The 27184-nt window shown below is 37.8% G+C and overlaps 1 protein-coding gene and 1 pseudogene across 2 annotated transcripts in view; both read left to right on the top strand.

The window, feature by feature from the left end:
• Positions 1 to 27184, top strand: part of TWSG1 (twisted gastrulation BMP signaling modulator 1) — a 71881-nt gene that overhangs the window by 30710 nt on the left and 13987 nt on the right. For both annotated transcript variants that reach the window (XM_045459789.1, XM_045459790.1), the window contains exon 3: positions 4955 to 5054. In XM_045459789.1, coding sequence (XP_045315745.1) covers positions 4955 to 5054 — 100 coding nt within the window. The remainder of the gene's footprint in view (positions 1 to 4954; positions 5055 to 27184) is intronic.
• On the top strand, positions 20814 to 22746 carry LOC123588601 (annotated as a pseudogene).

Here is a 27184-nt window from a genome sequence, read left to right as displayed (position 1 = left end):
TATGGGTTCATTCTCTCTAAGAAAGTAATAACTATAATTATTGAAATGCTAAATTAATAAGAAATAAGCTTTGTGTTTCTCATTGCAATGTCTAAAAAGCAATAACCAAAACTGGGGTCAAATCTCAGCTTCTTACTAAGGAAACGATATACGAATTTTATACTCTTATTTAAAAAATGAGGATAATAACTGCCTTGAAAGGGGCTTTACGAGAGTTGAGATAATGCATATAAAATGATTATTAGCACAGTGCCTGTTAGTGTTACATAAAACCTGCTTAGGAACTTTAGGGTAGGTAGTAGCAGTAAACAAGTGGAAGCACTGAATCAGTCTTTATTTTGAACTTCTGTGAACTTTGTGTTAGGCTGTGATCACATGTTCCATTCAACTGAGTGGTACTCAAGTTTGGTCAAGTAAGGTTAGTAAAATATATAAACACCCAGTCCAAACAGAAAAATTCCACATCTCAAAAATCAACCATATTTTCTACTTAAGTACCAGAGACTTTAAAATAATAGAAAAATAGAAGATAGTGATTAAGCTTTTGATAAAGAATAAGAAACTGGGACCCCCGGAGAGGCGGTACCCAACCACATACATCTGCGTCTGCACCTGCCTGTGCACTGGCTCCTAGGAGCATTGTTTACAGCGAGACCTGGAGCATTGTTTACAGCGAGACCTGGACCTTCTCAACCTCCTCAACCCCGTGGGGTCATTCAAGGTGTCTGGGTCTGACCAGCCAGGCCCAGGCCAAGCTGCCGCATGGCTCTGGAGGTGCTACAGGCCGCAGAGCAGCCCCAGTGCACCCCCTGGCAGGCATTTAAAAACAACACATTTTAAATTAAAAAAAAAAGTGAACAAGATGTGGAAGGGATCGGGATTTAAGGTCTATTTCTGAATTTTGAATATACTGTTATGCAATTATTAAATTATGTTGACGGATTTTTACGAGAGGGAAATGCTTATTTTTTTAGATCAGCAGAGCATACAATCGTTATTTTGCTAGAAATGTGTAGGAATTTGCCAAAGTGGGTGAAACTTGGGTGTTTTTCCTTCTACTCTAGTATATATTTTTCAGTCTTTTATAGTTTAAAAAAATACTTAAAATATTTTAAAGAATTTTTTGGGGCGCCTGGGTGGCTCAGTTAAGCGTCAGACTTTGGCTCAGGCTCAGGTCATGATCTCAGTGTTGGTGAGTTGGAGCTGCGTGGGGCTCTGTGCTGACAGCTCAGAGCCTGGAACCTGCTTCGGATTCTGTGTCTCCCTTTCTCTCTGCCCCTCCCCCATTCACACTCTGTCTCTCTAAACAAGTAAATAAACTTAAAAAAATTCTTTTTTTCAAATGTTTATTTATTTGTTTTGAGGGGGTGGGGGGCAGGAAGAGAAGGAGACAGAGAATCCCAAGCAGGATATGTGCCTCTTGGCCTCGAACTCACCAACAGTGAGATCATGCCCTGATCTGAAGTCAGATGCTTAACCAACTGAGCCACACAGGTGACCCCAAAATACTTAAATTTTCTTAAAGCATCTTTGTTATCTTTACTGTAGCCTCTTTGGGAAAGCTTTTCTGGTTACTGAAGATTCATTTATGTCTTCATAACTAAAACTGTTAAAGCTAAACGTTTCTTTTTAAATGAGTGAGACTGCTTAATTTAAAAGGAATTTTTAATGGTTTTCTGTGATCCTTGATTCATCACAGAGTTACATACTGAGTTGATTTTTTTTCTTTTGTATTTCCAATACTCGGGTTCAAAGCACGTTAGAAGCATTTTTTTTTTTTTTAAGAAACATTCATCCTAACCATAGTTTTCTTGTGCTGTAAAGAAAATTACAGTGTACATTTCCAAAGATGTTTATGACCAAACATTCAATAATGTGATTTTGGAAGACACGTAAAGTGACTAGGAAGGAATAAATTGCTTGGTGAGCCACACATGGTTGTTATTCATCATGATTTACACATGGAAATCCATTGCTATTTTTTTCTTGACTTAACAATAGTCATAAAGCAAACGGTTTCCATATATGTTTGCTCTCTTGACCTTCAGTGAGGTTTTTGAGATCCTAAATGCCATATATTAAATTTGCCTGGAATTTTCTCCTGGAAAATAAGAAATTGTCTGTTTGAAAATTGAAAAGGTGCAAATACTGACTAAAAGGTTGGTTTCAGGATGTGATCTCATTTTCCTTAGTTTTCAGTCTCCTGAAAAGAATGCTGACATGAGCTATGAAGAATAGAGATGTTTTGATATATTTTGAGGCCTATTTGCTCTGTAAAATGTCTTAATTTATGTGGGTAAGTTTGTTTTATTAAGGCAAGGATTTTTCAGTCGTTTCTGTAGTAAAATGGAAAGAAAGGAAAATATTAGCTGGCCTACTGTTACCTGGCATTCAACCAGTTTTAGCAGTAATTTTTACCATGAAAGTCTTAGCCTGCACTTTTGTTATTTTAATAGTGCAGAAATAAAGCTTATCTTCAAGTTATTTCCCTCATGTCTTAGCTTCCTATAGCCTCTCCCTTTATTTTCTATCAGTAAATTATAAATTATTAAGCATATTGCTAGAGTACATTATTCCATTACACTGACATGTAAAAGTACAAGCATCTATTAAGAGGGCATGAAATAGATTTAATCTTGAGGGCTACATAATCCAGGCAAGTTGAAGCGACTTTTAAATGGCCTTAGTTTTAACCTTCCATTACTTCCCAGTAATCTTAAAGTATCACCACCCTTTCATTCCAATTTAAAACACCTTGCAGATACCTGATGGTAAAAAGGCATAATGAACGCTCGAATGACTCAGACTGGATGCCATTGCATTGACATTCATTTCTGCATTATTTAGCATGATATACAGTAACTCATTTAATAAGCTATTTGGAAGCCTCGATAGATAGAAAAAGGAAAGACTTATTCTGTGAATAAATTTGTTACTTTCTAGTTTGCTTCTCCTGAGTTAGATAGATAATGTAAATACAAGCAACTAGAGAATAAAGGGACACTACGTATAATGTAAATTAATATTTGAAAGAAGCTTTATTTCTTGTGACTAAGTGGCAAGCTTTCTAAAACTAAAAAACAAAAAGTATCCTAAAAGCACCATGTGTACTCAGAAAATGTTCTCTTGTTCCAAAGACAGGACAGACAGGTTTTTATGGAGAAACCAGTCACAAAATAGATCTTTGGCAACTCTGATTTTCTAAATTTCCAAGTATGTTTGAGCTTTTCTGGATCAAGCATCCCAGTTTTATGATGAAGCATCTGTACTTTTCAGGAAGACCCTTCCCTTTTAGTCCTTCTCTTTCTAATAGACTTAGCAAAGTTACCGAAGGTCTGCAGTAAGTGAATTCAGCTTGATTGTACAGAGTTTTGAAGAACTAAAATACTACTACTTGCATGTATCATCAGGTCACAGGTATACATCGGGATCAAACTAATCTAATTTTCTAATTAGTTAGAAAATAGTACAAGTGTCGACTGCCGAAAATGCTGTGAAATAGCTAGGGAACTTTTAGAGAAGAAGAAAAAAGGAATTAAATATCAAGGGTGCAAAAAATCATGTCATACTAGAACATTGGAGTGACTCCAGTAGTCTAGAAATGTAATAAGACGAATTTAATAGGAATTAATATTATGTGCTATGTTAAATTTTTTTCAAAATGTATATGGTATCTTTGGGGCACCTGGGTAGCTCCGTGAGTTAAGCTTCCAACTTTGGCTCAGGTCATGATCTCATGGTTTGTGAGTTTGAGCCCCACGTTGGGCTCTGTGCTGACAGCTCAGAGCCTGGAGCCTGCTTTGGATTCTGGGTCTCCCTCTCTCTCTGCCCCTCCCCTGCTCACATTCTGTCTTTCTCTCAAAAATAAGTAAATAAATAAAAATAAAAATGTATGTGGTATCTCATAAGCCAGGGAAAGCTAAGCAGGTAATGGTGGCTACAGAATTCTCTTTACGTTGGGTTTGTTTAGGAGTGGTTGTCTGGTGGCGAGGGGGCTAGAGGAATTACCTGGGAGCTTCATTTGAGAAACAAGCTGTATTAATTCGCTTTTGTGGAGTGACAAATGACTCCAAAGTTTAGTGGCTTAAAACAGTAACCATTTGTTTAGCTCCTATTTTTGTGGGTTGGCCATTTGGGCCCATATCAACTGTATGGTTTTTCTGGTCTCATTCTTATGTCCATTGTCAGCTGCTGGTTGGTTGGAGGCTGGATGAGAGAGGAAGGCGTCCAATGGACCAACTTGCCCATGTGGCCTTCTTCCAGGCTACACATGGCAGCTGGGAGAAGTTCTAAGAGGAGGAGTATAAGCACTCAGTGCCATGGAGACCCAGACTCAGAACTCACACGATGTCATTTCCACCAAATTCTGCTGATTAAAGCTAGTCTGGAAATAGACACTGTCCTTTGATAGGAAGAGCTGCAAAGTTACATTGCAAAGAGGGTGGGTGGACATCGGGAGGAAATAATCGCTGCCTTCTTTTAAATAGTCTGCTGCACCAAGCACACTCTTTTAATATGTTGTAGGTCAATAAAAATAGCAGTTTTTGAAAGACTCCACGTATTGAGAAAGCACAGCTCCTGCTACAAGCTGGCTATTCATTTAATTTATACAATGAGTCTAATAGCTGAAAAGCAGGTTTTGTGCTTGTACTGAACTATTTTTCACGGTAGTGTAGGGGGTAAAGTAATGGGTTATAAAGTACAAGGTTTTCTTTGGTTTCACAATAAGATAAAAGCATCCAAAATAGATCACTGAATGCATCCAAAAGAAAATATAAATCTACTTGACATTGTAGATATTTATGTTCTTACAAACAGTTAATGATCTTGAATAAAAAATTGTGTGAAGAGTAAATGACTATAAATGCATATATGGGGGGGTTGTTGCAAAAAACTAACAGTTTTAAATATGGTTGTTTGAAATTTTAAGTTTGAACATCTATCTTATTTCCAGGAGCTCTGCCAGTGCCGACCTGGAGAAGGGAATTGTTCCTGCTGTAAGGAGTGTATGTTATGTCTTGGGACCCTTTGGGATGAGTGTTGTGATTGCGTTGGTAAGTTGACATGCAGTAAAGTTTAAAGTTTCTCATCACAGAATCCTTGACTTTAAGAGACTTTAAATAACGTAAGTGTATTTATACACTTACGTTACACTGTATACACTTTATGTGTATAGACTAGTGTGAGTATAAGCTGTAGTAGATGCATGGAACATTAGTTGAATAGTATTTACGTGTATGTGCATTTTTATTTTTATAGAAAAAGGTCTGGAAGGAAATTCAAAGTGCTTATTTTGGGGAAGTGGGAATGGAAGAACAATGGAAAAGTTTTTACTTTTTATTTTTAATTTTTCATACTGTTGAATTTTTAATAAGAAGCATGTGTTGTAGTTGCAATTAAAATTAAAATTAGGAGTTAGTATATTAAAAATAGGTTATCTTCCTTTTATGTAAGACTTCTAAAAGATCCTTGAGAAACTGAAAGCTTTTTTTAAGGGCTTTCTGAGGAATGGTCTCCAAGAGGTATTAAGTGAAAAAAAAAAAAAAAAGCAAGGTGTATGAAAGTGTGTTTATGGAATGTTATCACTTGTGTTTTAGAACGAAAACTTACATGTGTAGACTGTTGACAGGGGAAACATTCATCATTCTCCAACCAGTGAACCCTTTCCATCCTCTGAAACCACAGTTCAGGTGTCCCCTTGTCTCACAAGCACCCTTTTTTTGACTGAGATAAGATCCACTATGTTGTTCAGATTGTCTGCTTCTGTTGAGTTGTGTATTGCATGCTACTATGATTGTTTTGCATGTCTCTTCCAACAGTATAAACTCCTTCAGATCAAGGATGATGTCATACTGATCTTTTAAAATTAAATTCTGTTTTTATCAAAGTGGGATGTACGCACATACCTAAGGTACATGCACATTGTACTTAAACAACCCCCTGGCGTCTTCTTCCCAATCCTTTGATCTCCTGCATCAGAGACAACAACTTCTGGCTCTTTGGTATTATGTTATTTCCATAATTTTAAATAATGTCCTTATGCTGTTCTCTTGATTCTTTGAATTTAGAAACTACTAGTTGACTTCTTATTATGGTAGATGATAATTTAGCTCTCGTATCTCCTATCTTCCCAGGATAGTTTTATCACTACTTCTAGTTAAATCAGTAATTACTTTAGCAATTCATTGAATAAATTAGTGTTACATACTAGTTTGATGCATGATAGTATGAAAACTCATTTATTAAATGGCTAATCCTATTATCTGTCTTTTTGTATTGAAGTATACTTCCTAAATGATTTCTTAATCTTCTAAACTTCATATTAGTGTTTGAAATTTTGGCTTTCATTTTTGATTTCCAAGAGCCCTTCTCTGCTTGTCCTTTTTGGGGAGCATATTTTTCTTGTTTTATAGATAAGATATTTTTTTATCTTTCTGGGACTGTTAATTATGGAGGTCAGTTGCTGTTGAAGTTTTCCCTTCTGCTCTTTGCATGGTTTCCATTTCCTCAAATGCCTGCTGATCCTTGGCCATCTATTGATACATATAAGTTAGGTACTCTAATAATGCTAATCAGGAGCCTTGTGCTCATAGACAGGGCGTGGAATCTAGTTTGCCTCCCTCTCAGATGGTTGCAGTCTTTTTCACTGAGGAACCCTCTGCCTGAGGATCTATAGATTTTTCTCTTTGGGATCATACAGCTTTTCAGGGAAGAATCTTTGAGTGTCTGGTCTGGGGTAGGAGTGGGTGATATGGCTTCAAATGTTCTGGGGTCCTGAGGGGTGATGTCAGTATTCAGAAAGCATGCTATAATTTACTTACTTACTTTCTTTCTTTCTTTCTTCCTTTCTTTCTTTCTTTCTTTCTTTCTTTCTTTCTTCCTTCCTTCCTTCCTTCCTTCCTTCCTTCCTTCCTTCCTTCCTTCCTTTCTTTCTTTCCACCCTCATCTCCACCCTCTACAATTTTTGGTATTCCCAGTCCAAGGCCTCGTTGCTTTAATTTCTCTAGGGAATAAACTGTCTCATCTTCTACAGTTGTGGGAAAAGAGAGGCAGGGACCAATTTGGAGGCATAACTATCCTCAGAATAAGCTTGCTTCTGCCTTACTTGTTTGTCTGCAATTCCTGAGTCTTCCTAGAATTTTGTGGTGTCCACATACCTGCCTGTGAGGGAGACTGCTTACTCCGCCACATTGAACTTGTACATTGAACTCATAGGTTCCTCCAAGGAACCTACATTGAACCTACATTGAACTTGTAGGTTCCTCCAAGATGGAGTTAGTGTTTCACTTTCTTGTTTTTCCTTATTGTTTTATAGTGAATTCTGAGAGAACTGGGGCAGAGGTGTCTTTTCTTCTGTCATCTTAGATTCATCTTGGTATCTCTAACAGCTAGTATAGTGTCTGGTACATAGAAGGTACTCCAGTGTTTTACGACTGTCAGATAAACGAGTTCTTACTGCATTATTCTCCCAAGATGGAAAGTTTATGTCCTTGATGGTCATAATTTTTTAAATTTTGTTAGGGGAAAAAAGAAGCTTTGAATTATTTTAGGACGTTAAATGTAAGTTTATTTAATGTACAATGAAAGTAGAAAAGAGAAAACAAGTCCTTTAACCCCTAAATACATATATAAGCATTTAATTTAACATGGATACTAAATACACAAGTACACTTTTAGCATTGCCTAAAATAATGTGTGTGTGTATATGTGTGTTGTGTGTGTTTTACGTATCACACAATGGTAACAGTGCCATTAATCTTCTTTTTAAAAGATTTTTTTCACACCCAACCTGGAGATCAAGAGTCTCATGCTTTGGGGCACCTGGGTGGCTCAGTCAGTAAAGGGTCCAGCTTCAGCTCAGGTCATGATCTCACAATTTGTGAGTTCGAATCCCAAATCAGGCTCAGTGCTTGACAGTTCAGGGCCTGAAGCCTGCTTCAGATTCTGTGGCTCCCTCTCTCTGCCCCTCCCTGCTTGTTCTCTCTCTCTTTCTTAAAAATAAATAAATAGACACTTAAAAAAAAAGTCTCATGCTCCACCAACTGACCCAGCCAGGCACCTCCATTCATTTAGCTGCTAATATGAAGAGCCTCTTTTCTAGGAAAAGAGTTCTGTAATTCTACTGAGAAAGAGTACTTATACACAGTCATATCTCTACAATTCTAGAGGCAACTGGTATACTTCTGGACTAGTTCCCATTTAAAAACATGTAATATTTACCCCTAAGGATTTAATAACTAGTTTTGAGCCTTGAGTTCATAACATAACTTAACCTTTCCGTTAAAATTCAGTTAATCTTGGGGTGCCTAGGTGGCTCAGTCATTTGGGCGTCTGACTCTTGATTTCAGCTCAGGTCATGTTCTCATGATCGTGGGTCCAAGTCCTGCAACAGGATGGTAGAGAGCCTGCTTGAGATTCTTTCTCCCTCTCTCTCTGCCCCTCTCCCCCAAATAAATAAATAAACTTAAAAAATTTAAAATAAAAATCAGTTAATCTTTCTGCTCTCTAGGAGAACATTTCCATATTCTAGTTCTTTTTGTACAGCAGTATTCTCTTCCTTACAGGCAGTTCTCTTCCGCACTAGGCTCTTGTGATGTCCTCTGTAAACCTGTGGCCGCTTCTCCCTTCTTAACTGAAACACTCCCCATACTTTTCATGGGTGGGGCACAGGCCTCTGAGAGGACCCAAATTAGAGTGCAGCCTTCCCTTAGAATCTCATTCTCTGGACCTTTAGCACATACTTTGTCTAGCAGGCTCTCTCCAGCAACCGTGTATAAGAGAATTCGTTTCTCTTTCTGGATTTTCTCTTAAGTTGACGTAAGGGTAACCACCACAACTCATTTTCATCCTTGCTGTTCAACACATTCCTCAAATCTTGTGGTTTGAGTATCATATATCCCTACCTACAGCTTTTGTTTTGTTTTGTTTTGTTTTAGTGTTTGTTTTCTTTTTGCTTTTCCAAATACACACAAAAATAGAGAGTGCAATGAACTTCTGTGTACCTGCTCCCCAGCTTTGGCAGCCATACTGGTTTCATCCATTCCTTCATCTGTCTGTATCTCTCACCCCCCACCTTTTTTTTTGCTGGACTATTATGAAGTGATTTCACTACATCTCCAAAGTACCTTAGCTATTCATCGCAAAAAAATTTTTTTTCTTACACAATACAATGTCATTACCACATCTACAATAACCAGCAAATACTTCCTTAACACCTAATACCCAGTCCATATTCAGATTGCCCTAATTGACTAAATGTTGTTTATAGTTGTTTTAGTCGACTCAAGGTCCATAGTCCTCTTACTGTAGTAAGCTGTCGAGTTTCTTATGTTTCTAAACAGGTTTCTTATGTATTGTAAAACAATTCTTCCTTCCCTCATCATCACCTGTCAAAATTCTATTGCCTGGAGTGCCTAGGTGGCTCAGTCAGTTAAACCTCCAACTCCTGATTTCAGCTCAGGTCATGATCTCATGGTTCATGAATTCGAGCCCCACACTGGGCTCTGAACTGACAGTGTGAAGGCTGCTTGGGATTCTCTCTCTCCCCCTCTCTCTGCTCCTCCCCTACTCACTCACTCTCTCTCTCTCTTACAAAATAAACTAAAACAACAAGAACAACAAAATTTTTTAAAATTCCATTGACTTGTTGAAGAAACTAGTGAGTTATGATGGAAAATATATCACATTTTGGATTTGACTGATTGCCTCTCATATTTATTTAACTTGTTTTCTTATCCTATTTCTTATAGATTGAAGATTAGATCTAAAGACTGATTAGATTCAGGCTCAATTTTAGGGAGGATGGAATACAGTGGTAAATTATGCTCCATAATATCTGGTTGTCCTGCTTTTAGTGATGTTCAAAACGATTGGTGGGTTCAGATGGTGAAAATCTGATCCTTTTGTGAGAAGTTTTCCATCAGGCTCTCACTTTGTAGTTTCACCCTTCAAACTGATAACCTTTGCCATTATCAGTTTCATTAAATAATGACCTATTATTATCTTTCCTTCTGCATTTATTAGCTGGAATTATTCTGTATAGAACTTTCTTACATCTACTACAGTCCTTTGGTTACCCTGAAATAAAAGATATATAAGTGAAATGTGAAATAAATATGTAATTCTCCATCTTTGTTCATTTTTAGAGTATTGACTTCATGCACTAGCAAATTCCAATAGCATTTAATACATTTTGGCTTTGCTTTTTGGTAGGTATTGTAGGGATGGGGATGTTTTAAGTATCATTGTAAACTCATGACTTTTCTAATATGTTTAGTGTTTTAATCAGTTGCTGTCATTATTCTTTTTGCTCAAATTGTCTCATCTTTGATTAGTAGGAACCTCTTTAACTTGGTTCTTGTGTCCTTCTGATATGGTTTCTGTCCTTTTTGTTAGCTGCAGACAGGCTGTCCCAGGCTCATGTTATACATTCTCTGCCTCACTTATGGAATTAGCCATTTCCCTGGGGGGCTTTGGTTTCCAATGGAAGAAAATGGTAGGTAGAGACCCCAGTCTTGGCAATAGGACTACATGTTGCTATTACTAGCTTTTTACTAGTCCTTTTTCATGGGCAGAGCTAATAAATAGCTACAAGGGAAAACCTTTTTGAGTTTGTAGTAATATTGCCAATTCAAATTTAAGGTGACAGGATCTTCTTTTGATTTTACATCTGTAACTCTTCCACGCTGAAATTTTTGGTTTCTGACAACATTAATAGAATGACTTATAATACATCAACAAGACTATTAAGTGGCAGTTAAGATTACTTTGTCCTTGCATATACACTGAGGATGTAAGCCCAAATACTGTCTTCCAAAGTCAGAGTAATTTTCTGTGAGTGGTTATGTGACCAATTTGATATAAAGTTAGGTTCATTTGCGTTAATTTGTTTTCAGTTTTTAGAGATTATTTACTTTCTTTTTTTAAGGTTTATTTATTTATTTTATTTTATTTTATTTATTTTTTTTTCAACGTTTATTTATTTTTGGGACAGAGAAAGACAGAGCATGAACGGGGGAGGGGCAGAGAGAGAGGGAGACACAGAATCGGAAACAGGCTCCAGGCTCCGAGCCATCAGCCCAGAGCCCGACGCGGGGCTCGAACTCATGGACCGCGAGATCATGACCTGGCTGAAGTCGGACGCTTAACCGACTGCGCCACCCAGGTGCCCCTATTTATTTATTTTAGAGAGAGAGAGCAGAGAGAGGGAGAGACAGAGAATCCTGAGCAGGCTCCACACTGTCAGCACAGACCTTGATGTGGGACTCGAATGCATGAACTGTGAGATCATGACCTGAGTCAGGGGTTTAACTGATTGAGCCACCCAGGTGCCTCTGTTTATTTCCTTTTTTGAATTTTTTTGTGCTTTGATTATGTAAAATATTTACACAATTAGAAAGACAAATGTATATAACAGTGGCAAAACGGCTCATTTCCATCTCTGTCACCTCCACTCTATTCCTTCCCTCAACTATAGACAAGGTGACCACGTAATTTTTTATCCAAATTAGGACAATATTTTTTAAAGTTTATTTTGAGAGAGAGAGAGAGAGAGGGGGAGGGAGGGAAAGAAAGAATCCCAAGCAGGGTCCTGTCAGTGCACAACCCCGTGCGGGGCTCAATTTCACCAATCCCAAGATTATGACCTGAGCTGAAATCAAGAGTCAGACACTTAACCAACTGAGCCACCCAGGCACCCTTCAATCAAAACCTAGAAACTAGGACATTTTTGAGAATTAAACTAGGGCAATAGGATAAACTTGAATTGACTCGAATTGGCGCAAGGAAATTGGGATGGATGGTTTCATCCTATCTATAACCATTTTTTAAAACCTTCATAGGCATTCATATTTTGTTAAACAAAATATTCATTTGTTACATAAAACATTATACTTCATGCTTTTTTCTTTCTTTTTATTTATTTATTTATTTATTTTTACATTTATTTTTTGAGAGAGCACAAGTTGGGGAGAGGCAGAGAGAGAAGGAGACACAGAATCCAAAGCAGGCTCCAGGCTCCGAGCTGTCAACACAGAGCCTGATGCGGGGCTCGAACTCACAAACTGTGAGATCATGACCTGAGCTGAAGTCGGATGTTTAACCGACTGAGCCACCCTGGCGCCCCTCTTGTTTTTTCATTTTTTTTAAAGTTTGTTTGTTTGTTTGTTTTTTTGTTTGTTTGTTTGTTTTGAAACAGAGAGTGAGAATGAGAGAGCATGTGGGAAGGGCAGAGAGGGAGTTAGAGAGAGAATCCCTGCTGTCAGGGCAGAGCCCTATGTGGAGCTCGAACTCAGGAACCCACAGATCAAGCCCTGAGCCAAAATCAAGAGTCAGACACTTAGCCAAATAGCCATCCAGGCACCCCTATTTTTTCATTTAATTGAATATCCTGGAACTTCTTTCATATTAATATTGTTTTGGCTACCCACATAGAGCCCCAACATTTTATGTACTCATTTGTTGATAGGTGGACATTGGGTTATTTCTAATCTTTTACCATTACAAACAACACTATAATGAATAATCTTGTGTAGTCAAGTCAATGTAATATTGCTAGATATTGTCAAATTCTCCTCCAAAAGAGCTGTAACATTTGGTTTCTCGTGAAGGCAATATAACAGAACACCTGCTCCCTTACAACATTACCAAAGGTTTATGTTGTCAAACTTTTGCTGCTATTGTTACCAAAGTTTTGGATTTTTGTTAATTTGATAGGTAAGAAATGGTATATTTTTAAAAAATCACTATCTCGTATTACCAGTGAGATTGAGCATCTATTCATATGCTTAGGGATGATTTATATTTATTTTTTTGTGCATTGTTCATATCTTTTGCCCATTTTGCTACTAGATTATTGGTATTTTTGTTCATTATTTAGAAGCTTAAAAATATATTTGGTATATAACCCCAAAATCTGTGTTATAAATTATAATTTTGTTTCACAGCTGATCATTTGTATTTTAACTTTCTTTGTTATTTTTTATCCTGAAAAGTTTTTTATTTTATGTTGTCAACTCTATCAGTGTTTGTTTCTAGATTTTGAGTCATAATCAGGATTTCCCTGTACTCCCAGATAATACTTGTATGGTTTTATTTGTTTATCTACATCTAGCTGTCTAATACATTTGGAATTCACCCTGGTTTATGTATGAACTATGGATCCAGTTTTTTCTTTTTCAAATAACTACCACTATTTATTTAAATATTATTTATAAAGGCATAAAGCTATTTAAAAGGCTCTCTCCCACTGATTTAAGATGCCACCTTTATCATATGCACTTTGCTTTATTTCTGGGTTTTCTCTGCTATGCCATCCATCTCTGTGTCTGTGCATCAAAACCACACTGTTTTGGGGCACCTGGCTGGCCCAGTCAGTAGCGCATATGACTCTTGTTGTTGTGAGTTTGAGCCTCATGTTGGGTGGAAAGATTACTTAAAAATAAAATCTTTAAAAAAATTGGAGAAAACCACATTGTTGTATTTATAGAGGCCTTGTACATATCTTAATATCTATTAAGGCTCGGCATCCATCCGTCATTCTTCTACCCAGAGTAAATTAATTTCAAGTGTACACGTGTACACACTACAGTTGATAAGAGGATTCTTTTCTTCCCTTTCGACGTGCGAGAGACTTCCCAAACAGGCTTAGCTCTTGAAAACTGATTCTTGGGGTGCCTGGGTGGCTCAGTCGGTTGAGCGGCCAACTTCAGCTCAGATCATGATCTCGCAGTCCGTGAGTTCGAGCCCTGCGTCGGGCTCTGTGCTGATGGCTCAGAGCCTGGAGTCTGTTTCAGGTTCTGTGTCTCCCTCTCTCTGACCCTCCCCTGTTCATGCTCTGTCTCTCTCTGTTTCAAAAATAAATAAGCGTTAAAAAAAAAAAAGAAAGAAAACTGATTCTCCCAAAAGTTATTAATATATTAAACACAAAGAATGCTGACTTCGTTAATTAGGCTACTTTTTGTTTTCCCTGAGTTTTTTTTGTTTTTTGTTTTTTGGGTTTTTTTGCCCTAAAGTATAGAAACAGACCATTGACAATATTCAGTTTTGTGTAAATGAAATGCTCTATTTTATATTCTGGATTTGGCATTAGCCTGTACTTTTAGAATAATGTGCAGCAAAAACAAGCGGGCCTAACTATTGTTCTATAATTTCACATAAATGGAATCATACAGTATCACATAGTGGTTTAAAATGCATTTTAGAAAATTATTAAATGATGTGTAATATAATAGACTCTTTACTTAAACCTTAAAAGTAAAATTATCTTTTTTTTTTTTTTTTTGCAAGCAAAAAGAGGTTTATTTGGGAATAGCAGAGAACTGCAATTTGGGACATGCAAGCTACAGCAAAACCATAGGCAAGTCTGGAGAACAAAGGAGAGGAACACTCTTGTATGGAGGACAGGGAGGAGTTGGGGGTACTCTTGTAAACATAAAGTCTGCTGGAGTAAACTAAGAGTTGAAAGTGCAGTGGCTTCTCACTGGCTGAGTTGAGACAGTCTCTCATTATCTGGGCCGTTGCTGGGGGAGAAGAAAACCTTCCTCCTTCTGGGGTAGCAAAGTATAGGCTTCTTCTTATAGGGATTGCCATGGGCTGTAAGGATTGGTTTGGTGTGAGAGCTCTCCTTTCTGGCCTCCTGACTAAAATGTGAAGTTTTCTTTTATTAATTTTCACACTCCTTTAAGAAATTTTAACTTTGAGCCATGTTTGATGTGCATTTAAAAATTGAATTCATGGCCAATGTTAAATTATAAGAAAAAATGAGTAACTTTCACCAGTGAAGAAAAAACATAGCAACCATCAGCTTTTTCATTTTCGAACACTTTTTTTTTAAGTTTATTTATTTATTTTGAGAGAGAAAGACAAAGCACATAAGTAGGGGAGGGGCAGAGAGAGAGGGAGAGAGAGAGAGAATCCCAATTAGGCTCCATGCTATCAAAGCCTCTCACATGGGCCCAATCCCATAAATTGTGAGATCATGACCTCAGCCAAAATCAAGTTGGACACAGGGGCACCTGGGTAGCTCAGTTGGTTAAGTGTCAGACTTTGTCTCAGGTCATGGTTCATGGGCTTGAGCCCTGAGTTGGCTCTGTGCTGACAGCTCAGAGCCTGGAGCCTGCTTTGGATTCTGTGTCTTCCTCTCTCTGTCCCTCCCCAGTTCACACTCTGTGTGTCTGTCTCTCAAAAATAAACATTAAAAAGAAAAAAAAAAGTTGGATGCTTCACTGACCGAGCCACCCAGGTGCCCCTCTTTGAACACTTTAAACAAGTGAGATACTAAATATGTCTCATGAAACACTGGAATTCAATGATGCACTGTTTTGATAATGTTGATTTGGAAACACTAGATTCTTTCTGATACTGAGGCCACTTTCAGTACTTAATGAAAGTATTATATGCAAAACAAACAAACAAAACAAAAAAAAAAAAAAAAAGGATGCCTGCATGGCTCAGTCAGTTAAGCGTCCAACTCTTGATTTCACCTCAGGTCATGATCTCAAGGTCTTGAGATACGGCTCCATGCTGGACAAAGAGCCTGCTTGGGATTCTCTCTCTCCTCTCTCTCTCTCCTTCTGCCCCTCTCCTCACAATCTTTCTCTCTCTCTCAAAAAAAACAAAAACAAAAACAAAAAAAATATATGTTCCAAGACGAGGCTGGGAAGCCTGCTGAAAAACTGCTTACCAACAAAAACTTGTTGAAAGATAAATGCCACGCTATTTCAGAGATACCACATCTCACCCAGGTGAGAGAAAAGCCTAAGAGAACTGCAAAAGAAGGTGGGACCTGTTAGGTAAGAGGCAGCACCTGCAAAACCCAGGAAAACAAGATTAGACAGCTATGCACTTGATACTTGGAACACAACCTTGAGCCTTAAGATAGACTCTGCCACTCTGTAGATCACATATTTCTTCTGTAATTCTGCTCCTTTATTTGCCTTATGAATTCCTTGAACTCTGACTTTGAATTCACGGCCACAGTTCTAGTACTAACTTCACTGGGTCTTGGCCTCTCCCTTTTGGGGCATCCACGCTTTTTGTTATGACTGTGCCTTTTTTTATTTAAAAAAATTTTTTAATGTTTATTTTTGAGAGAGGGAAGGAGAGAGAAACAGAGTGCAGGTGGGGGGAGGGCAGAGAGAGAGAGAAGATCTAGAAACCAAAGCAGGCTCCAGGCTCTGAGCTGTGAGTGCAGGGCTTAACATGGGGCTTGAACCCACAGACTGCAAGATCATGATCTGAGCCAAAGTCGGAGACTTAACCAAGTGAGCCAGCCCAGCATCCATAACTGTGACTTTTGTAGCTCAGATCAGATCTAGGTGTACTCATTGGCTACCACACAGATTTCTCTTTAATCATACCAGCGTGTTACTTTCTAATATTAAAGAACATATATGTGCTAAGAGTTCAACCAAAATACTAGTATAGGAAATTGGGGTTTTTTAGTTATTTTTGTTCATTTATTTTGAGAGACAGAGTGTAGGAGCGGCTGAGAAAGAGAGGGAGAGAGAGAATCCCAAGCAGGCTCCATGCCGTTAGCATGGAGTCTGATGCTCAATTTCACAAACCATGAGATCATGACCTGAGTTGAAACCAAGAGTCGGATGCTTAACCTACTGAGCTACCTAGGTAACCCGTCTTTAGTTATTTTTAGGTATGGTCAAATTATATTCCTAGTTCAGGAAGACATGAATAAAGTTAGAGTACAGCACAAAGTGCCTTGGTTGAAAATAAATGACTTTAGGTCCCTACCCTATGTTATCGTGTTTTTGTTTTAATTTTTATTTACTTACTTTTTATTGAGGCGTAGTTGATGCACAGTGTTACATTAGTTTCAAGTGTACAAATAGTGATTTGACAACTCTGTACATTAAGCTCTGCTCCCCACAAGTGTAGCTACCATCTGTCACCATACAGTGCTATTAAAATACCATTGACTATATTTCCTATGCTGTATCATTCGTCCTTTTGTGATGTGTTCATTCGATAACTGGAAGCCTGTACCTACCACTCCCCTTCCCCCATTTTTGCCCATCCCTCTGTCCTCCTCCCTTCTGGTAACCATCAGTTTGTTCTATGTGTTTATGAGTCTGTTGTTGATTTTTTTTTGTCTGTTTGTTTGATTTTTAGATTCCACATATAAGTGAAATCATGTGGTATTTGTCTTTCTCTGACTTATTTTACTTAGCATAATAACATCTAGGTCCAACCATGTTGCAATTCATTTTTATGGCTAATATTCCGTTGTGTATATGTAATACTCTTCTTCATCCATTCACCTACCAGTAGACACTTGGGTTGCTTCTATATTGTGCCTATTGTAAATAATGCTGCAATAAACATAGGGGTGCACGTGTCTTTTTGAATTAGTGTTTTCATTTTCTTTGATCTGGTAAGTGGGATTACTGGATCATATAGCATTTCTAATTTTAATTTTTTTAGTAACCTCCATACTGTTTCCAACAGTGGCTGCATCAATTTACATTCCCAGCAACAGTGCCAATACTTGTTATTTCTTGTCTTTTTTTTTAATTTCTTTATTGTCTTTATTTATTTATTTATTTTGAGAGAGAGAGAGAGAGCATGCACGTGCAAGCAGGAGAGGGGCAGAGGGAGAGGGAAAGAGAGACATAATGTGACGTGGGGCTTAATCTCATGAACCATGAGATCATAACCTGAGCCGAAATCAAGAGTCAAATGCTTAACTGACTGAGCCACACAGGTGCCCCTTTTGTCTTTTGTTTTTTTTAAACACCTTGCTCTTTTTTTTTTTGAATTTTTTTTGAATGTTTATTATTTATTTTTGAGAGACAGACACAGAGCATGAGGAAGGGAGGGGCAGAGAGAGAGGGAGACACAGAAGCTGAAGCAGGCTCCAGGCTCTGAGCGGTCAGCACACAGCCCGACGTGGGGCTCGAACTCACGAACTATGAGATCATGATCTCAGCTGAAGTCGGACACTTAACCAACTGAACTACTCAGGTGCCCCTTGTCTTTTTGATAGTAGCCATTCTGACTAGTGGGAAGTGATATCTCATTGTGGTTTTCATTTCCATTTCCCTCATGATTAGTGATGTTCAGCATCTTTTCTTGTGTCTTGGCCATTTGTATGTCTTCTTTGGAAAAATGTCTCTTCATGTCCTCTGCCCATTTTTAAACTGGATTATTTGTTTTTTAGGTGTTGAGTTGTATAAGTTCTTTATATATTTTGGATATCAACCCCTTATCAGTTATATTATTTATATATCTTCTCCCATTCACTAGGTTGCCTTTTTGTTGATGGCTTCCTTTGCTGGGTAAGATCTTTTTATTTTGGTGTAGTCCCACTAGTTTGTTTTTGCTTTCGTCCCCCTTGCCTCAGGAGACGTATCTAGAAAAATGTTGCTAAGGGCAACATGTCCAGGAGATTATTGTCTGTGTTTTCTTCTAGGAGCTTTCTGGTTTCCGGTCTCACACATAGATCTTTCACCCATTTTGAGTTTATTTTTGTATATTTTGTGAGGAAGCTGACCAGTTTCATTCTTTTGCATGTAGCTCTTCAGTTTTCCCAGCACTGTTTATTGAAGAAACTTTCTTTTCTCCATTTATATTCTTGCCTCCTTTGCTTATAGATCAATTGACATATAGATGTGGGCTCTCTATTCTGTTTCATTGAGCTATGCATCTATTTTTGTGTCAGTTTCATACTGTTCTGATTACTACAGCTTTGTAGTATGTTTTGAAATCTGGGATTGTGATACTTCCAGCTTTGTTCTTCTTTCTCAAGATTGTTTTGGCTCTTGGAAGTCTTTTGTGGTTCCATACAAATTTTAAGACTGTTTGTTCTAGTTTTGTGAAAAATACTATTGGTATTTTGTTAGGGATTGCATTGAATCTGTATATTGCTTTGGGTAGTATGGACATTTTAACAATATTAATTCTTCCAACCATGGTTTATTTTTCCATTTATTTGTGTTTTCTTCAATTTCTTTCATCACTGTTTTACAGTTTTCAGAGTATGGGTCTTTAATCTTCCTGGTTAAGTTCCTTGGTATTTTGTTCTTTTTGATGCAACTGTAAAGGGAATTGTTTTCTTAATTTCTCTTTCTGCTTTATCATTATTAGTGTATAGAAATGCAACAGATTTCTATACGTTAATTTTGTATCCTACAGTAAACATTTATTTTTAAATCCTTACTGACAAATATGATTTTCCATTTTATGGAAAATTTCCGTTTTCCATTTCCTTTTAAAATATTCAGAGTATTTAAGAAAACAATGCATACTATTTAGATACATCGTGGTTTCCATCAAATCCAACCATTTTAAGTGTTGCATTTGATTTAATACATATGCCAGAATTGATATGTCAAGGAACATAGGCTTTTTTTACTTGGTTTTATTTTGCTTAATGATGTTTGATTGGCTCTGACGTTTATAATTGTTACCCAACAAGTACTTAAGGACACTGAAGACTAGAGTCATATGTGCCTATTCAGAGTTCACTTTTAAAGCTGATTTATTGATTTAGAAAGTAATAAGTAACAAAACTGAGTTTAATTTATTCATGTAACAAATAGCCCAGGGGCTAATTCCAAAATGATTCCAGTCACAATTTTCTGTTACTAATAGTAGCTGCTTATTTAGAGTGAATTTTCATCAAAGATGGTCATTAAATATCCTTGTCTTTCCTTTCAACGCACTGTAATCTGTTACATATATCAAATATGAGTCATGGAATAATATTCAGGAACAAGTTCAATTACCTTTTTTTTCCAAAATAAAGCTATGTTAGGTAATTGTTTTTTATTTAAGTTTTTTTTTTTCATAGCTATACCTTTTTTTCTAAATTAACCTTTGAAAAAAAAGGATTCTCTTTTGTGATACCCATTGGACTATTATTTTTAGAAATGATAATTGGTCTCACATTTCTAGACCAAATTGCTTATTATTTAAAATTCCCTTCAGTTGTCATAAAAGCAGGTTTGGGAATTGCATTATGAAGTTATTTTGCTTTTGTATTTGTATATGAGCCCCAGACAAAGCAAGGGGCCTGCTTTCATTTAAACGATTTTTAAAGTCACTCATGGGCATAGTTCACCTTCCTTATCCAAGAAAGAACTTTTGAGTTTGTTTGCAGTATATGTCCTATATATCTTCTGCCTTTTAAAAATATCTTTTACAAAAAATTTTTAAGCGTATTTATTTTGATGATGAGGTTTAGTGGGGTCCATGGGGTCTAGAGCTGATGACCAAGATAGAATTCTTGAAGACATCTTTGGTTCAAAAAGGTGATTTTATTGAAGCACGGGAACAGGATCCACGGGCAGGAAGAGCTGCCCCAGACCTTGAGGAGAGACTGCTTATATACTATGGAGTTGGTGAGAGGTAAAGTCCAGGGGAAGTTTCCAGTGAGATTTTCTTATGCTAAAGAAGACTCACAGGATAGTGGAGCCCTAGATATTGTCAAGTGATAGTTGTTTTCCCTCTAGCAAAGCATTAGCATTAAGACAGTAGGGAGTTCCTGGAGAAAAGTTTTACTCTGCCAGCCTCAAGTATTTGTCAGTGGGCTACAGGTTACAAGGAAATTTAATTCTATCTGCCATTTCCTTCTGCCTTTGATTCCCACATCACTATGGAGGAGTGATGGAGACTTACGTCCTGCAGGTCTATGATCTCTATCAGTTAACCATTTGTTTTTTCCCTTTCCTGTGTTCTTGGGCAGCCAGGAGTCCCCAAGGAATATCACACATATCTCATCTAGGTGGGGGTGGGGGAGGGGTGGGAGTGTCAGCTCGCCTTTTGTTCCCTCATCACTGAGAGAGAAAGAGAGAGAACATGAGCAGGGGAGGGGCAGAGAGAGAGAATCCCAAGCAGGCTCCACACTGTCAGCGCAGAGCCCAGCATGTGGTTCGATCTCACCAACAATGAGATTGTGATCTGAGTCCAAATCAAGAGCCAGACGCTTAACCAACTGAGCCCCCCAGGCGCCCCTAAAAAGACGTTTTAAAAGGGTATCCTGCTCCAGTACAATGAGCACACTTTGCACTCAGATTTTGGTTTCTAATATCATTCTCCAATAAGAGAATAGGGAGCCAGACTCCTTGGAGAAACAGCTGGTTCTAACACTGAGGCAGGAAATAAAGAAGATAAGCCTGGAACATACTATAGTGCCAAAAGATAAGGAAGTGCTAAAAAAAAAAAAAAAAAAAAAAAAAAAGATACCCATATTGATTGATGTGTGAGTGTCCTGGTGGCTAAAAATAAGCAACAAAATAAAGTAATACTGGATCATAACTAACAGTATAAAATAAGTATTCATGAGTCTACACTGATATAAATATTTGATTAAATAAGTTAATTAGTGGAAGAGAAGAGACAGATCTCCAAGGCAGATTTCAAAATAACTATGTAGACGGTCTGCCCTCGAGAAGCCGGAGCAGAACTGCACCCTGTGTAGGTTTCGACTGCTCATAGTCACTTCCCTCTAAATGGTGTGGTGGCAGGGTGGGGGAGAGTAACTTTGCAGTGGAGAAATCTTACACTATTTCAGCCAGGTGGTCAAGGTCAGCATCAGAAGCCATAAATCTTGTTGGTAGTGTGTAGCTTTGATTTAATTTGACGAAAATAGCACTTTACCTCTGTAGCCTTCCTCCCAATAGCCCATAGCCTGACTCTTATTGTGAGAAGAACATTAGACAAATTCTAAAAGTGGGGTGTTCTACAAAATACCTGCCTAGTACTACTCAAAACTGTCAAAGTCATTAAGAACTAGTAAAATTGAGAAACTACCACAGCCAAGAGGAGCCTAAATAGACATAATGGCTAAACACAGTGTGACATCCTAAAAGGGATCTTGGAACAGGAAAAGGATATTAGGTAAATACTATAGAAATCTGAAAAAAGTATGGACTTTATTTAATAATAAGGTATCAATATTGGTTCATTAATTTTAACAAAAGTACCATACTATATACGATGCCAATAATAGGGGAAACTAAGTGTAGGGGTATTAGTTATACTCTGTACTGTCTTTTCAATTTTTCCATAAAACTGTTCTAAAAAAGTCTATTAAGAGAAAGCGACTCTGGGAAGAGTGTGTCTCAACCAGCACTTGGATTCAGCTGCTTCATTTCCAACATGGAAGAAACTTACATCAATTCCCTGGACCCTGAAAAGCTATTATAATTCCCCTATGATAAAAACCACCAGATCAGGGCCTGCAGGTTTCCTTGTCATCTTACCAAGTGCAGAAATAATCATCCTGATGTCGCAAACAAATTGGCTACTTATCCCTTCAATGCTCGCCACCGGTTCCTCGGGCCGAAATCAGCCACTGTATCTCCAGCTGTGACGATAAAAGTTGTATTGAGCAGGATGTTGTCAACCAAACCAGGAACCTTGGACAAGAGACTCTGGCCGAGAGCACCTGGCAGTGCCCCTCCTTGCGATGAAGACTGGGATAAAGATCTGTGGGAACAGACCAGCACCCCATTTGTCTGGGGCACAGCCAACTACTGTGGCAGCAACAGCCCTGCAGGCAACATAGTTATGGAATATAACAGTAACCTGGCTTCAGGCATGTGTATTCCCAAGTCTCTGCTGTATGTTCTGCCATGGAAAAACAATGGAAATGAACAGTAACTGAATATCTATTTCATCAAATGCCAGACCCTAGAATACTCTTGCTTCTTCCTGCTGCCAATGGGTTCTTCATTTTTTTCCCTCCTAATCTAATTATAGAAAGATAAACTGTGACTTTCAAACTGACAAGTACCTTTTTCTTTTTTCCTCCCTGCTTTGACTTTCATTCATTTGATGCAGGAAAGAACCCTGAAACTCAGAAGAACTATTTCAAATAAAGCATCAACATAGATTAAAAAAAAAAAGTCTGTTAAAAAATGGGTTACAGAGGAGAATAGCATGGACAATATGATCTTATGTAAATTTTATTCATGCATCTAATTCTCAAAATAAAGAGACTTTACTCATGTCAACATAAAGAAACCGTAGGATTTTTGTTGGACATACACTAAATTTACAGATACATTTTGGAGTGTTGATATAGCTTTTTTTTAAGTTTATTTATTTATTTTGAGAGAGAGAGAAAGAGTGCATGCAGGAGAGGGGCAGACAGAGAGGGAGAGAGAGAATTCCAAGTAGGCTCCACACTGTCAGTGCAGAGCCCAATGCGGGGCTCAATCCCATGAACCGTGAGATCATGACCTGAGCCAAAATCAAGAGTTGGATGCTTAACCGACCGAGCCACCCAGATGCCCCAGAGTGTTAATATAGTTTTAATGTTGAATCTTCCTACCCGTAAGAATGGTATTGCTTTCTACTTAATATCTTTCTGTCTTTAATGTCTTTCAATAAAGATTTATTGTTAAAACAAAAAAAAATTAAGTTTAAAATATTTATCAGTGAATTAAACAAACGACAGTAGTTTTGTTGATATTGTAAAATTTGGAGAGATCAGATGAGATTCTGCTGTTGAATGAATTAATTATAGTTAATTAGTGCATCTTTAGTTCAAGATGTCTTGATTCTTAGACCATGCATTCCATATATACTATATGACTCCCTGAAGAGTTTTGTCTAGTGGAACACTTCTTAATTCTTTTTTAAAAAGTCAGTGTAGCAGTGTCCAAATTGGATTACTAGTCAGCCAAGGAATACTTTCTAAAAAACTAATAGCTAATGCTTATATAACATCTGTATATGTCGAGTACTTTCCATATATTAATTTGGTCCTTACAACAAACCTAAGGAGTATGAGAATGTTATTATCCTTCATCTGTTTGACAGATGTTTCCTTGAGGAAACATCTGAGAGTTTAAATGACCTCCCTAAGGTTAGACAACTAGTCTGAAAGCTGGGACTCAAGCCTGGCTTTCAAGTCCGTGCTCTGTGACCTGTTCTGCTGTACTACTTTTTGTATGTTACACATTATATGTTACTCGGCTTCTTGTGAAGATGAAGGCAAAGCTGGTGTCCTTCTAAAATCGTATAACACAGTAGCTTTCATTTGTAGCCATTATAACTATCACTTTTAAGCTAGTATATGTTGGACTTAATAGTTATTTACAACTATTAATTTTTCATGATCTCTGTAGATAATTGGGCTTGGGCACAAAGCTGTATTCTGTGAACTCCAAATTTTCTCTTGGATTTAGCCAGACCATCTGAGAACTGCATACTTAGACTACATTGTTATGGCCCTTCCTAATGTTGTCTCTGCCCTACTAGGCAATATGTGTTGAGTCTGCGTTGAAAGGCATCGTATCGCTATGACAACTCGTGAGAGGACAGATGGTGGTGGGATTTTTATGTTTATGAAAACAGGGCATGAGTTCTAAAAGATTAAGGAAAGCTGCTCTAGACAATGCATGTCCCTGTTTCTCAGTTTCAGTTACTATTTGTCTCACCAGTGGCCTTTTTGGCCTCTGTGCTGACAGCTCAGAGCCTGGAGCCTGTTTTGGATTCTGTGTCTCCCCCTCTCTCTCTGCCCCTTCCCCACTCGTGCTCTCTGTCTCTCAAAAATAAATAAAAGTTAAAAAAAATTGGGGTGCCTGGGTGGCTCAATCGGTTGAGCGTCCGACTTCGGCTCAGGTCATGATCTCACAGCTCGTGAGTTCGAGCCCTGCGTCAGGCTCTGTGCTGATGGCTCAGAGCCTGGAGCCTGCTTCGGATTCTGTGTCTCCCTCTCTCTCTCCGCCCCTTCCCTGCTCATGCTCTGTCTCTCTCTGTCAAAAATAAATAAAATTTTTTAAAAATTTTTTTAAAATTTAAAAAATAAGCTATTTCCTCAAGACGGGCATTGCACTTAAGTATGCAGCAAGTATTTTTTGCATGTTTCCCAGTTCATCACACAGAATATTAAAAAGTCATGTATTCAAGGATCTCTACTTAATGAAACTAATAATTTTTATTTGCTCCATTAAGCATTGTCTTAAGTGAAATGAGCCTTTAAAAACAAACTAAAACTGTATTTGGTGGTGAAGAACACAATGACTGCTGATAACAGTTTGGTACCACTGCCTTGATTCAAGCTAGGTTGCCAAATGTTCTGCTCATCATTGCTTTTCTGTCATCAGTGCCGACGTCAGACCTGTGAAACAAACAAACGAAGTCTTGTGAAAATTACTTTGACTGTATGATTCCTCTGAAAGGATCCTGGAGACTCCACAAAGTTCTTAGACTATTCTTTGGGAACTGCTATTCAAATCTATCCTTTTTTTAAAATCTGAAATATATTCAGTTTTTTAAAGAAAACTCCTAAGGAAGCAACAATTTTGCACATCTGAGTACGTCATTTAAGGTGAAAGTACTGTGTTGAATTTTAGGAAAATATAGAAAAGAAGGACCTTTGATATCAACTACTATTAACACATATGTATTTTCCTCTAAAATATAATTTAAAAACTAAAATTACTATTTACATACAGTAAATTCAAACAATACAAGAAAGTATATATATGAAATGTCTCCCTTCTTTATACCACCCATACCTCTCTCTAAAGTTGAATATTCCTCATACATAATTCCAATAAAGACATTTTATTTTATAAAAGTATAATAAACAGAATCCAAGATACCTTTAATTTTTGTAATGTTTATTTGTTTACTTTTGAGAGAGAGAGAGCACAAGCAGGGGAGAGAGAGAGAGAGAGAGAGAGAGAGAATCCAAAGCAGGCTCCAGGCTCTGAGCTGTCAGCACAGAGCCCTATGTGGGGCTCAAACCCACAAACTGTGAAATCATGACCTGAGCCAAGGTCAGACACTTAACCAACTAACTGTGCCACCCAAGTACTCCTGAATCCAAGATACCTTTAGAATAATTTTACTTTTACTTAGAGTAGAAGGCATCTTTTAATATTTTTTTTTCATTTAGGGAAAACAGGTGAATGATAAGTCTCAAAGAGCTTTTTTTCCTCCTTTTGTCAGTACTGGAAAGTTCTAATTTTTTAGAGTTAAAAAGAGTCTGTCTCCAACAAGCTTTAGAAATCAGTAACTTTAGTTAACCATCATTAACAAAAGATTGATGTGTACCACTTAATATATCAAAATATGTTTTAAGTGCAGTGGCTAAAGATCCAAGTTTGAAAACAGATCAGTATGGCCCAATGTTAGTGATGAAGAGGAAGGGTAGAGGGAGATGAATGGGAGAGGTGGGTAAGGACTAGGTCTTGGAGGCCAGGAAGGGAATTTGGATTGTACCTTTAGTATAATGGAAACCAACTGGAGAGGATGCATTGGCGATATCCGAATTACATTTTTTAAATGACCATTCTGGATACCTCTGCACAAAAGACAGACTTTAGGGTGTGAAGAGAGGAGATGGGGGATCAGTTAGGAGGTGGTTGTGGTAGTTGAAGTAACAGATGATAGTAGAGTAGACTAGGATTATTGACATTAGTGGAGATAGTGAGGCTCAGATTCAGAAAATATTTTGCATGTAAGTTGTCAGAGTGTGGTTTGAACTGGATGTAAGATATAAGGAAAGAAGGGAATTAATGCTAGACCTATGAGTTGTATGACTGAGGTGGGGTGGATTTACAAACCCTATCACTAAGGGGGTCTGGCAACAAAAGACTAGGGTATTAGGGGGATCTTCAGTGTGAATATTGAAGTTGTCAACAATGACAGTGGGTCTAGGGGTGGAAATGAAGTGGTGATCCAGGTGTTGAAGTTACTGGTTAGTGAGGAAGAAGTATGCCTGAGTGTTCAGAAGCTAATAGCCAAAAGGAGGGATAACAGATAGCAAAATTCAGTAACATGCGTTTTAAAGGTCTAGAGTTTCTGAGGGAGAATGGAAGATAGAGTTTAAAATCCATCAAAATACAGTGCTTCTAGGCCTAGTCAAAATTTGATGGGGACTTGGTCTAGAGTGATAGCAGAAGAGATGAACAAATGTGGCCTAACTGGAACAACAATTAGATTAACTTGACCATACTTGGTGACACCTTGGGAGTGGGAATTGAGAAATGAGAGCCAAAGTAGCCTCTGGGTTTCTGGCTTGTGTGACTGGATAAATTGTGACAGAGACCAAGATAGAGAATGCCTATAATAATGCCCAGGTATGTTGGGGAAGATGCCTGGGACAGTTGAGTTTGAGGAGCATATAAGGTTTTCAAGTGGAGATGCCTTATAGGAAGTTGGATACAAGAGATTCTGGGGAAAACGAGATGGAAGAGGGAATGGGGGA

This window comes from Leopardus geoffroyi, chromosome D3, assembly GCF_018350155.1.
Source record: "Leopardus geoffroyi isolate Oge1 chromosome D3, O.geoffroyi_Oge1_pat1.0, whole genome shotgun sequence".
Taxonomy (NCBI): Eukaryota; Metazoa; Chordata; class Mammalia; order Carnivora; family Felidae; genus Leopardus; species Leopardus geoffroyi.
The sequence above is the reverse complement of the archived record's forward strand: the minus strand, read 5'-3'. Positions and strand labels throughout refer to the sequence as shown.